Source organism: Sander lucioperca, chromosome 8, assembly GCF_008315115.2.
Source record: "Sander lucioperca isolate FBNREF2018 chromosome 8, SLUC_FBN_1.2, whole genome shotgun sequence".
In the NCBI taxonomy this organism is placed as follows: Eukaryota; Metazoa; Chordata; class Actinopteri; order Perciformes; family Percidae; genus Sander; species Sander lucioperca.
In genome coordinates, this window is record NC_050180.1 from 24,718,608 (window position 1) to 24,731,916 (window position 13,309).

General features: G+C 41.1%; 1 protein-coding gene and 1 long non-coding RNA gene across 5 annotated transcripts in view; one reads left to right on the forward strand and one right to left on the reverse strand.

Annotated features, from left to right (window-relative positions):
• The window catches only part of vwc2l (von Willebrand factor C domain containing 2 like), a 40,351-nt gene extending 29,963 nt beyond the window's left edge, over window positions 1–10,388 (reverse strand). For 2 of the 4 annotated variants that reach the window (XR_004105017.2, XM_031300146.2), the window contains exons 1-2: window positions 9,710–10,388; window positions 8,115–8,627 (exon numbers count right to left, since the gene is read on the reverse strand). Coding sequence is in view for 3 of the 4 variants with exons in the window: in XM_031300146.2 (XP_031156006.1) it covers window positions 8,115–8,528 (414 nt within the window). In the remaining variant the exon portion in view is untranslated. Of the gene's footprint in view, window positions 1–8,114; window positions 8,628–9,422 lie in introns of all 4 variants that reach the window. The other 2 variants (XM_031300155.2, XM_031300162.2) reach the window with 2 other exon arrangements.
• LOC116050132 lies at window positions 75–12,675 on the forward strand. The gene is made up of 3 exons (XR_004105022.2): window positions 75–86; window positions 11,914–11,918; window positions 12,585–12,675. It is a non-coding gene; the product is annotated as an uncharacterized LOC116050132 (long non-coding RNA).
• The last annotated feature ends 634 nt before the right edge of the window (window positions 12,676–13,309 follow it).

The window sequence follows — 13,309 nt, forward strand, 5'->3', positions numbered from 1 at the left end:
GAAAATATACCCACTGGCAGTAAATCTACATAAATCTACATTGTATTAAATACTATGTTGCTAAAAGTAGATACTTAAGTGGACAGGTTTTTACTGGGATATGTACTTTAGACTTAATTGTCAGGTTGCTGATGCATGAGTTATACCAGCATTAGATTCAACAAATGACAGGCTGAAATTGCACTGCAGTCCGCTGCTTTGTGTTGAATGAATGCCCAATACCAGTTGCATGTCAACGACTGCATACTCTACTTATATGGGACTTAATGGCTGACCTATTGCATGATGTGTGAAGTGTTGGTTGATGCCAAACTATGTATACCTACATTAATTCTTCATGCAAACCTAAACATCTGAGCATCCCAGAAGTTCTAAACTGACCACATCTCTCCAGTTATCATTCTGAGATGCTGTGTCTTTGCATTTCTTCTCTATTATCTGCTACTGAATATAAATGCAAACGTCTGCGCAATGTAGCACGAGCACTGCAAAGGAAATGCCAATGAGGCCCACAGCAAAGGTTAACCTGTCGGCGTCTCTAAACCGGGGTCTGTATACAGGGGCCTTTGATTTCCTTGAACACTGCAGGGTTCCGAAGCTTTCATGTGCTCACTGAAGAAACCCAACCTTCACACAGGATGAGGACAAAGACATCTGAGTTACTTGTGTGGTCTCAGATAGGGGAAGTGGATCCTCACAGATTTCCTCTCTCTCTCTTTATTTCTGTTATGCTATTTTTTATGCGTCCACCGCATCCACCCATGCTCTGCTGTGCCACGCTATATCCCGTACCGTCATAACCCCAACCGTCAGACACCCCCCACCAAGAGTCTGGGTCTGCCGAGGTTTCTTCCTAAAGGGGAGTTTTTCCTCGCCACTGTCGCAATAGCCACTGCTAATGCTTGCTCTTGGGGGAACTATTGGAATTGTTGGGGCTTTGTAAATTATAGAGTGTGGTCTAGACCTACTCTATCTGTAAAGTGTCTCGAGATAACTCTTGTTATGATTTGATACTATAAATAAAATTGAATTGAAAATTGAATTGAATTTTACTGAAATGATCAATAAGAACAAATGAATGGTTTTTTTTGTATCCTCCAAGTACGAAGAAATGTCCTTCCCTGGGCCCACCAGTCAATGTTAGCATGCAGGTGAGCTGCACTATTGATGGACTTGATCTCACATCAAACTGCCAGGCTTATGCACTCACAGCGGTCCTTACAAAATCTGTGGGCTTGCATCCCAATGACGTGTAAACACACCAATCAGTACAGATTAAGTACATACCCGTAGGTTTAAAATGGGCTGATCCCACAGACCCCTTATTAACAGCAACACTATGTCACTGTCATGCTGATGTGCCAAAGCATAAAGCAGGGCCACAACTAACAATTGTTTTCATTATCAAAATTGATTATTATTGTTTTGATTAAAAAGCAAATAATTTAATATAAAGCATGTAAATAAATTGTTAAAATACCCATCAGTTTTCCCTCTTCAAATTGCTTGTTTGGTCCAATTAAAAAACCAAAGCCCAAAGGCATTCAATAATAATAATAATCATGATAATGTAAAACAAAGAAAAGCAGACATTTCTTATCTAAATAATTGTTGATTAATTTTGATGTTGATAAACTAGTTCAAATAAAAGTTTCAGCACTAGCATTAAGGCCCCATGGCATAAAACTCCTGTTTAACAATGGAAAACCAAAATGAAATCACTCGTTCAGCTGCTCATTCAGCTGAATGTAGAGGCAGGTAGATGAAAATGAAAAGCAACTAAAAACGTTTTTCCATTAATAACTGATGGATAACTCCTAGCCAATGTTTTTTTGTTCCTTTTGGTTTTCGGTTTTGACTGATTTTTCAAAACATTGCATTTCCACAGATTAACCGTAGCAGTGATTAATTATGAGGTTTTTCTACATGTTATTTGGCTTAACTCACTGTGTAGCCTCCCTGCCTGCTTCAGTTTGTTTCAGTGACACGGCATGCTAATATTCACTGGTGTGACATGTTCTAACATCTCCCAGCAGAGGTTTCTTTGCTTTGCCTTGAAGTCATTATGTAAACTGAAACAAACATATGAAGATTAAACAACATTCTGCTAATGCCTTGCATGGCAGTTAAACTGCAATGGGGTTTTCAATAAAAATAGTTAAACTGTGTTTGTCTACTTGCTGCACATGATGTCCATATGCAACTATTCTGCACAAGTGATTTAAGCTCAGCTTCATGTTCCCCTGATACCAGAAGTAGTCAGCCTTTACATTTTTGTTATTTAACCCATAATTATTATAGTTCCCTAACTTCAAAGTTGCACTAAACAATATTTTTTACATTATACCATGGTCTAGGTAAACACTTGATTCTGATTGCCTGCAGGGTGTCCATTCAAATGTGATATATACTAATTAGTTCCTGTAAAACTGTTTAGTTTCTGTCCGTTTACCACTGTCCAACACTCTAAATGAATCTGCTGAATTAAATAAAAAATGAAAAACATCTGAATATCTAATTTCCAACACTGAGTGTAGTCCTTCACTGCCTCATCCTCTGAACACTATAGGATGGCAACTGTAACACACAACCTGCAAGTTCCACTGCTCCTCTGAACTTACGGTACTTTGTGTCACTGCGATCATCTCAACCCATTCGTTATTCAACTCCCTACTTCAGGCTGTGGCTGACAGTACACATTTCTTCCTGGACATATTGATATTGATTTGGGGACAATGACATGGCTGGAGAGCTAGCTTGTCTTGTTATTAAACATACTGTCAAATTATATCTAGTGTTTGTCAACTGTACACAAAGTTATTGACTTTGAATCTTGCTAGCATATTGTTAGCTTTCCAGCTCACAGCTGGGGTTCTGTGAGCTGACAAGAAATATTTCCGGTTGCCAGGTCATATTTAAGGTTCGTCCTATTTACTGGAGCAGCGAACAACGTTTCCATTGCATATGAAGGTGTAAGTCAAACCCTCAGGTGTTACCAGGGAGACAGAGTTTGAAAGAACTTTAGATTTTGATTGCAAAATGCATAAAAATATAAATAAATGGTGTTAAAAACATTTTTTTGCAATTAACCATGGTATAAGCGGGTTAATGCCCTTCAAGGCGTCCATTATCAGGTAGTTAATGGACTCCGGGTGAGGCAACCGTCTGACAATGGACACCTCGTCACGCATTAACTCCTAATTGATAATGGGTTAAATAACTGTGTGTAATGTGAAAGGGGTTGTGTGAGGTCCACAGAGAATGATCACAGACTCTGCAGGTCCCTTCAGCTCTACAAAATATTTTAGCATCTTCATCTTATGGTTTTGCTTTTACAGCCTTCAACTTTAATGATTTGGTTTACTGACAATGCTCTCATCAACCTCATCTCAAGCAGCATCAGACAGCAGTTTGTGTCGACAAAGCTCTGTTAAATCAAGTGTATTCTACCTGTGCAACACCAGACAGCAGACAGACAAAGCTAGCGACTACCTGGTGGACATAATGGATCATTTAGCAGTTAAAGTGCCAGACATTTTCCCAGGGGTTGGTATAGACCAAAAACAGCGCTAAAAGAGACATACATTCATCAGGTGGCTAGAAACATGAATGCTAATGTTGCTCTGTGTCTGTTTGTTAACACATTCATCATAACGACTTCACAAGGTGATAATACATGGTGACAAATTAAAGGAAAAACCTAAATAAATAAACATAACGAATGCATTTGCTTTCACACAGGCGCACTGCATGGTACAATTAAGCAATTATTATCCAATCGTGATCTGTGGCATGTATGAAAATGCTGAACAGGCCAAGTTGATTCTGATTTTGAATCAAGATGGCAAGAGGAAAAGACTTTGAAAGACGGTTCATTGTTGGGGCACAGATGGCAGAAGCTTCAATCACAAAGACTGCTCAACTGGCTAGTGTTTCAATAGGAGCAGTGACTAAAGTGACATCTGCATTTAGCTCTATGGGGAACACATCAGTAATAGGGTCGGTCATTGTGGTCGACATCGCACATTTGAAGACCGTGATGCTTGTACGTTAGTGCAATATGTAAGGAAAAACGGAAGAGCAACTCTTCATCACGTGACTGAGAATGTCAATGCAAAACGTGATCAGACTGTGTCAGCAAGAACAGTCCGTCAACAATTACTTAGAGAGGGCTATTATAGTAGGGTTGCAGTGCATAAAACCTTTATTAAAAAGATGAATGCACATTTGAGAGTTTAGTAGTGCAAAAATCATAGGCATTGGTCTACAAAGATGTGGAAAAAAGTAATATGGTCAGATGAGATGTCCTTTACCATATTGTCGACGGGGGCCTGTGCATGGGTGGCATACACCAAGAGAATGTACAGGCCTGAATGCTTGACACCTACAGTGGTGACATTTTGCTGGAATGGTTTGGATCCACTTGTCCCCTTAGAAAGAAAGGGTCACTGCAAATAAATACAAAGTTGTTCTGAGTGATCACCTTTATCCTATGATGAAACATTTCTATCCTGATTGGAGTGGTCTCTTCTAGGATGACAATGCCCCCATCCATAAGGCACTAGGAGTCTGAATGGTTTGATAAGTATGAAAATGACGTGAATCATATGCTATGGCCTTAGCAGTCACCAGATCTCAACCCAATTGAACACCTATGGGAGATTTTGGACCGACGTGTTAGACAGCGCTCTCCACCACCATCATCAAAACACCAAATGAGGAATATCTTTTGGAAGAATGGTGTTCCGTCCCTCCAGTAGAGTTTCAGAGATTTGTAGAATCAATACTATGGCGCATTAAAGCTGTTCTGGTGGCACGTGGTGGCCCAACATCTTACTTAGACACTTGTATGTTGGTTTTTCCTTTAATTTGTCACCCATCTGTATGTAAATATGTTTACAGCTTGTTCAGCTGCCTCCTTGTGGCCAAAAAAATGAGAAGCAATTAATACTGCTCAAACTGAATTCTTTTAGTTTAAAGACCTTATCCATACTCGTATATATCGTAGCAGTATGCAACTGTAAAATGTTGGCTTTGAACATTTTGCAGATATGAACAATGATTATTATGTCTGATTTGAGGAAATCTTTGAATCCAGTAATACTTCTTTCAAAACATTTAAAAGCATTTTAGTGCTACATGGCTGCAATGATTTCAGTCCTATATCCAGTCCCTCCAGGATTTCGCGATGTCGTGATCGCACCAATTCACGCGAATTCAACCAATCACTGCGAATTTGGTGCGACTCGCAATTTTGACCAATCACCGCAATTTTTCTGCAAATTTGACCAATAACCTGAAGTTTCCCGCGACTTCAACCATCCCAGCAGTCCCACGTGCACTCTGAGAGCCAATAACCAAGCGGTAGTGAGAACGGGTTGATCATTTCCTTGTTTGTGATATGAAGACGAGACGTATGTGACTCGAACATCTCACATTACCAACAAAACGTACAGCTAAAGACCGTGCAAAACATTTCAGACCGTCCTGCCAACCTGTATACATTTTAACATCAATGTACGCTGTAACGATTTTTCACTCTAAAGTTGTTGCCATTTCAATCCTGTCGGCTATCTGCAGCGGGCGGGGCTGCAGCTTCGTTCCCCCCGCGACTGACGCTTGCACACACACACAAACACACACACAGACACACACAAAAAACACACACGGTGGATGCAGGAAAAAAAGGAGATGAGACAACACGATGACCTAAATTGAGGACAGCTGTGCTCGTTATTGTAAGTGCAATGATAAGTTAAAGTCAGTACTTTATCAAACCGTATGAATGTGTGTCCCAGGCCAGGTTAGGAAATTAACTAACAATGTAAAGATCTACAAGCCACTGACACATATGTTCCAATTTGATTCATTCAATAAATTATTATTTTTTGTCTTAAATCCACCAGCCATTTTCATATTATACCAACATTTGCTGCATCCTGAGCCTTTTTGGTTACTATGAAATCTCAGCCCAGAGTAATTTTATTCTCCCCAAAACAAGTTTCCTTTTTATTTTTAAAGAACTATAAAAAAAAAAAATCGCAACTTTCTTGCAACTTTCACTGTCTCCCGCAACTTCATTGCAACAAACATACAAAAGACATCGCAACTTTTATCGCAATTTTTTACAAAAGCTCCCGTGAAATCAGACTTTTTGGCCCGCAACAATCTCAAAAAAAGGCTGCGAAATCCTGGAGGGACTGTATATCTCTTTATAAGGCTGAAAGCATGACATCTATGCTTTCACATCTCAGAAGAAGGCTTAGATGAAATAACATGCTCAGACTTGTTGTATAGGTGTGGTAATGTTAATAGATGCAACTAGCATAAAGTTGACTAATAACATTGTATATCTGTTTAATTTGTTACTTATTTGGATTTACACATTGTTTGATCTCTGGTATCTCTATAGTGGTTACCAAAACTGCTGAACACTCTGCTATTCTGCCACAGACAAACAGCTTAGTTTCAAGTATTCATTTAGTTCTGGAGAGTCTATCATTTTGAGTTTGATGCACAAAATAGATGATTGAAAAATGCTCTTCTTCACTCTCCATATATGGACACAAATACTTTGTACACCTGATTGGGAGAATCCATTAGTCAAAGAGCTGTTCGTTTGTGCATCCAACTTTTTTTTAACTTGAAAAACTTGGTGGCTGTTTGTGAAAAAACAGTTTCCACTGAAATCAGTTTCTGGATAAATCTGTGGTGAGAAATAGGCCAGAATTTAGAAAAATCTAAATGGAATTGTCATCATACAACCAGTTTGCTGACTTATCTCAAATGTTGGGCTCACTAGATGTATGTTTTCTTCAAGGATACATTCAGGTGTAAACAGATGTGAAAAACAACCAAGAGTCAACAGGCTAACTTTAGTACTAAATACTCAATAATCCAAAATCAGTAGATCCAAAACATTCATTTGTTTTCCATTGGAGCAATGGACATACTAATCCTAACTGGTTACTGATATATTTTGCACAGACATGAACAAATGCCTTGATTAACAATAGAGCTATACCTTTGTTTAGGACGTATTGTGTCATATTATATTTTAATCACTTACAGCCCCAATCCTCTTGTGAGGAATTGGAATGATGGGGTTTCCTCATGGGCAGCAACAATTTAAACACAGACCTTAGTTGTCATGCTAATAGTGTTATATCTAATCAGGCAGTACTGTCACGCTCTGTAACAATCGCTGAGATACTGGTCTGGTGGGTAGAAACAGCGCTCCCTTTGCAGGAGACACAGGGAAAATGAATCTGCCAGCAATGACTCAGTGTCCGCAAATCGCAAATCAAAGCATTAAAATACTCTTATAGCATCTGTCAGTTTAGTAATGCTGGGTAAATGTTTAGTTGATGGTGCAGGGAGGGGGGATGACATCACTCTGGGAGGCAGCCATCTTTGTGCCCTTGCCCAATAAACACAATTTTTTATCATACTTTTACAGTCTGCCAAAAAGCGATATACTAACTGGAAGTCTGACTAACCCAAACCCTAACAACCAGCCCACCACCACAGGTCAATTTGAGCTTTATTTTGCAATTGAGACATAGTGTCTGCTACAAAAATGACACCATCATGACATTAGATTTTGCTTCATGTTTGAATTGATTGCCGTATGTCACTTGACACGAATATGCAAGTCTAGTTAGGGGTGTTCATGTTATTGTATATGAAATTTACAACAACCCAGACAGACTGCCATGTAAGATGGTTGCTTAAGTGGCATCCAGACTTTGACTGTGACTGACTGAATCAACCTGGCAAGATTGAACCAACTCATGAGCATCAGATGGACACTTTAGAGATTAAAAAATGTAAGTATTATCTGTTTTATAATTATACTGGAAGACACAATGCCAGTAATTAGATTGGAAACAGTATCTTTAAATCATCATAAATGTTTCTCCTACAGTATGAGACTGAAGCATATTGGAAATGTTGATGGTAAATGTTATTAAGTGCTAGAATGTTGCCATGACTTTGGTTTGTGTAAGTTGAGCATCTGAACCAAATGTTTCCATGTTAACATGTAAGAAATAAATGAGGTTGTTGTAAACAAAAAAATAGATCCAGGTTGGATCTTACAACTCAAATCTTACCTTGAATTCTTCCAGTATTTTATACGTTTTTCCCCGGTATTCGCAAAAGTTTTTAACCTCCTTGCACTCGGGGCAACATCCATTGTGCTCCACTTTGGAACACTTGGGGTGCAGTTTGGGGCACTCGGGCTGATCGCACACAGGCCCGTCCTCTGTGCATACGCACGGACAGTTCGAATGTCCCGGGTAGAAGCGCTCCCCGAGTCTGTAGACGAAGCCACTGTCATCCACGCATCCTTTCCCCCGGTAGTCATCGAAGACGATGTTTTCACTGGCGGTCCGTTCCGCCTCGTCCGCGGTGTAATCCTCGGGGTTACCCACCGAGGCCGGAGACACGGCGCTCAGGGCCAGCAGGAGGACGAAGGCGGACGAGAGGAGAGGGCCCATCCTTCGCCGCGGCATCGATATCCACATTCAACAAGATTGTGTGGATGTCATCCCTAGGCTCCCGGTATCCTCTCTGGATCCGTCCTGCGCTTCATCATCACCATCATCATCACTTGAGGAAATGGGCTGCAGTGGAAAAAATAAGAGATGGTATGATGGATGATGATTCCACTGCTGTTGTTTTGCATATCCTCATAAACCAGTAAACCTCACATCCCAAATACTTGTATTTTTTGCTTAGGCTTGTGTATATTTTGCACTGCTGAAAACAGTTGTCATTAGGGATCATTCAAGTTAATTAGGCTATTATTCTATCACCCGAGACAAATGGGACTCTCCAATGCAGCTCACTCAACAGACTAATGCCATCATTCCTGAAAGAAAACAACAACCCGTTGTTGACATAAGAAGCGTGCAGTCTATATGTGCGCTCTTGTGGTGGTAGTGGTGGCGTGGGGTGTTCACGTTTAAATGTTTCCAACTACAGAGGAAAAGGTTAAACCATCCACTATCTGAGGTGAGTGCAGTGGGCTCCTCACAGTATTCTTCTCCACATTCAATAAAAAAACCTACAATTTCAAACTCTAAGAGCGACCAGAGACAACAGGTAGCTATTGGTCTGTTTAATTTGAAGCCAATGATTATACAAATTACTGCTCCGACTCTGGACTTACAGTAACCTGTTTTTACTAAATCATCCATGTAACATGGAAATCTCCCGAATCATAAATGCGCAATGATTTAACCCAAAATGCATCACTCCTTCGGAAGGGGAAAACCACAGAGCAGAATCCAGTCCGAAAATAAATATGTCCCCTCGGCTTGGAATCATGTGGTTTGTAAGTGCTGCGTGTCTTGACAGATCAATCGAAAATGCCAGTGACAATTAGCGATGTATATTACACGATAGGGCAAACTCACCGCGTTGAAATAGCTTGATATCCTCTTAGTGTGAAGCCAGAGAGCCCAACACATAGAGGGCTAGAGCAGATTAAAGATCGCCTAGCCTATTGGAAACTTCACTTTATCCACAGGGTAAATTCACCAGACTCCACAAAACACTATAATCCTCCCTCCCGGTCGTGGTGATGGGTTTAAAAGCAATTAAACACCAGCCTTTTGGAGATATGGTTCCCCCTTTCCAGTGGAAAGAAAACGATATCCACGTAAAAGTAGGTCTGCTTCATGATTATCCTCGTCGGACTCACCTTTTTGAGACACCCAGTTTACGTCCAGAGGCATGCGGTACGGAGAAAAAGACAGAGACCGAGAAAAACAGCTAGAAAAAATCCTCTGTAGCGTTCCTTGGGAATCAATTCAATATTTCCCAACGACGCAGGTGAATGTTAGGAAGCTGCAGTCAGTCTTGTTGCATGTGTGTATACATCCAGCGGTTGCATGAAAAATAAAAATCCAGATGGGTAGAAGTTAGAGTAGGAAAAATTAAACCAAACGGGATTGAAGCCAGTCATTGTTTGATTTTCGGTTTTCGGCAGAGGTAGCATTCATCGTCAGACGGCGAGACTGAGGGAGCGCTCCGACTTTCAGCACCTTGGAGAGCGACTGTCTCCTGCGTCCTGCACAGAGCAGAGCAGAGGAGAGCAGAGCAGAGCGCCCCCCGTCCCTCTTCGCCACCCACAGACACAAAAACGCTCACATCCCACATTCCGAGGACAACTTCGACTGCATTCCTCAAACTGGTCCTGCAAGAGTTATAGGCTAAATTCAAGTCAAACGACAAAATAAGTGGTCAGTAGTCGGAGAGGTTCCTAGATGAGCAGCTGCAGGTAGTTCTGTCAAATGTGCATTGTTGTGCCTGTAAACGGGTGCGACTGTGTTTATGTCTGTGCACGTGTGTCTGCGTACGTGCGCCTGTGCGTGCCAAAGTGTCTTCACACATGACCTGCAGCATATTTCCCTGAGTCACTCATTATCTGCAGCACAGTATTCAGAATCCCATTTGTATTCTGTCGTGCAACACGAAAAGGGAGTCTGACTTGTCAGCCACTACAACAACAGCAACATACAGTATTGCTTTGCAGAGCAGCATCATCAGCTTTGTTTTACCCATAGGGGCCACTGCCTGACTACATTCAGTCAAAGCACAGATGACCGAGTGAGACCCATCACTTAATTAGTTATTCCCATGAGGCACCATATACATCTTCTTAACCTTAACCATATGGCCAGTTTTGTTCAAAGGTAACTGCTTGCATAACCTTTATCTGACTAATGATTAAAACCTGATACTCTATAGGCGCTATTTTACTTGAAATACTTGTCAATCCCCTAGGCAACCCACACGAAAACTTGTCTCTATAAAGCAGGTCTATTAAAAAGAAAACAGTTACATCTGCTGCATACTTGACACACCAGGGAAGGTCAAATTTCAACTGAAACAGCCTAATTAAAAAATGCATTCACAAGTTGAGGCATGCATTCTGGGTATTTACTGAACTATTTTCTACTTGACTTAAATAGCTAAAAAAAAGATGTATAAGGCTATCCAATTACAGACACAGATCAATATTCAGAACATCCCTGCAACACAGGTATGGTGCATCATCTCATTTATGTACATATAATGTAACATAAGGGGCATGTCATCAATTACGTGACCTGAGTTAAAACCCACCATCCCATGTTGATTTTTCTCATTAAATCTTCATTAATCACAGAGGAGGAGATGAACATAAAGAGAAGCTGACAATTTCGATAGAGACTTTCAATGTCTGAGACAGCTAAGATGTGGATTGTGCAAGTAGGGCTGCAGCTTAACATAAAGACTATGCCCTTAATATGTCCAGTGTATATGTTCATTAATGCATGGGCATAGTATGGGCCTTCTCACCTCTGAATATGAATCTGGGCTGCAAACAGCAAGCCTGCTCGCCTGGTAACAGTTGTCAAGCAGCTTCAGCATCAAGCTCATGCTTGATGACATTCACCTCTGTAACTAACACTCTTTATAAAGAGCAATATGTTAGCCGCCTCCTGCCAGCTCCACTCCACTCATTATTTTCCTAATCCTAGATAATCTAAACAAAAATGTAATCATATGATCTCTATCTTTAGACTAAATAATAAGTCACTCAGGTTGTGAGGCAGTGCAGCCAGTGCCTATTGACAGGGATCATGCAGGTAGGTTAGTTATTTCTAAAAGGTGGCAGGTGTTTGAAATGCAGATGCCGGCAAAGCTGCAATCACAACAAAACCTGTGGCAAGTAGGGGTTTGTCAAACTCCTGGTAACACACGCACAAGTGCATAATTACTGTGTCAGCTGAAACATTTAGCAGGCAAACGCAGGGCAAACTGAGGTTACACTGTTAACTTTTCTCCTTGACTGAATACAGAAACATGGAACGCATATTTTCAATAGAGCGTCAGCGTCAGTTCTGGCAGGCCAGGTAGTCCAGGTAGTGCTAACCACTATTGATCAAAAACACGGTCTCATTAGCTGATCTGCATCAGCTAAGTTGCAGCAGCTGATCTGCATTAGCGCATCTGCTGGTCACTCCCCTCGCTGCTAAATGGCTACACTCAACAGGGCGCGCTACTTAAGCTGATTCAGTTAGCTCCTTCTGCTTGCTGCCTTAGCTGCTCCTAAATGCTGCTACTTTAGCTTCTTCCTACTGTTGCTTTAGTTTGCTCCAAATGCTTGCTGCTCGCTTTTTGCTACCCACCTCCTCCCCTGCTCCACCTTGTCGTGTATAACATGGCATTTGCTTCTATGTCATTGTTGCTGCTCTGTTCATATGGGGGAATAGTTTAGCTCTCCCAGTATTAAACTGTGTGAGCGTCCCCTAATGCTGCTGCTGTCCGGACTCCTCTGAACAGAGCCATATCGCCAAATTTAATTCATAATTTATTCAATAAATTCTTAAAGCTTTTATTGTCTGTGTTGTTCTTGACGTTATGGACCTGACAGAATTACATTTATATATGGGTCTGCCTTTCTCTTCATCAGGTGACTTCATCAGGTTGCATGTGTGGGCTGCATTTCCCACCTCACTCTAACAAGACTTGGTTTCTCCTTCAAATCATGCCTCCTCCACAAACAGATGTGTTTTGTGTCAAATCAGACTGATGTCATGAAATGGAGTCTGTATGACACGCCAATTCGTATGTCATTATTGGCGTGTTATCAAGACGCATACTCGCTTTTTAGCGTGTTTATCAATGCTGTTTGACTTACATTACCTTGCGATTGCGTGTGAATTTACGCCGTAGCGAGTAGTATAAAAGGGCGAAAATCTGCATAGGGAGGTTGTGGTCGGGGTGGTGGATGGATAAAACACAGGACTTTCACCCAGGAGACCGGGATTGTGTCCTGTGTGTCATGTTTCCTAAACTCAACCGTCTCTTTCTTATTTTACTAAAGCCAACCAGGCGGGACACGAAGGAAACGTGACACGCGGGACACGATCCCCGGTCTCCTGGGTAAGAGTCCTGTGTTTTACGCCAATAATGGCATACGAATTGGCGTGTCATACATACGCCATTTCATGAGATCAGTCTGCCCTCATGGTTTATAGATACCTGTTTTTCTCAAAGTGCATGTCTTTATCTCAGACTCTGTTTAAAAGATGCAAGTTTATCGAGGATAAAAAAAAGAAACATGCATTTTCCATCCTGTACTACACTGTGGGCTTAACTATGCACCACAACCCCATACCCACACCCCTTTCCCAACTCTTTGTATTGAAACATCTTAGCCATTGACCTGGTTACAGTGAAAAGGAACACTTATGGTTCATAAAGCCTCCCTCTTCTCACACCACTCTCTGCAATGGAGCCAGAACAAGTA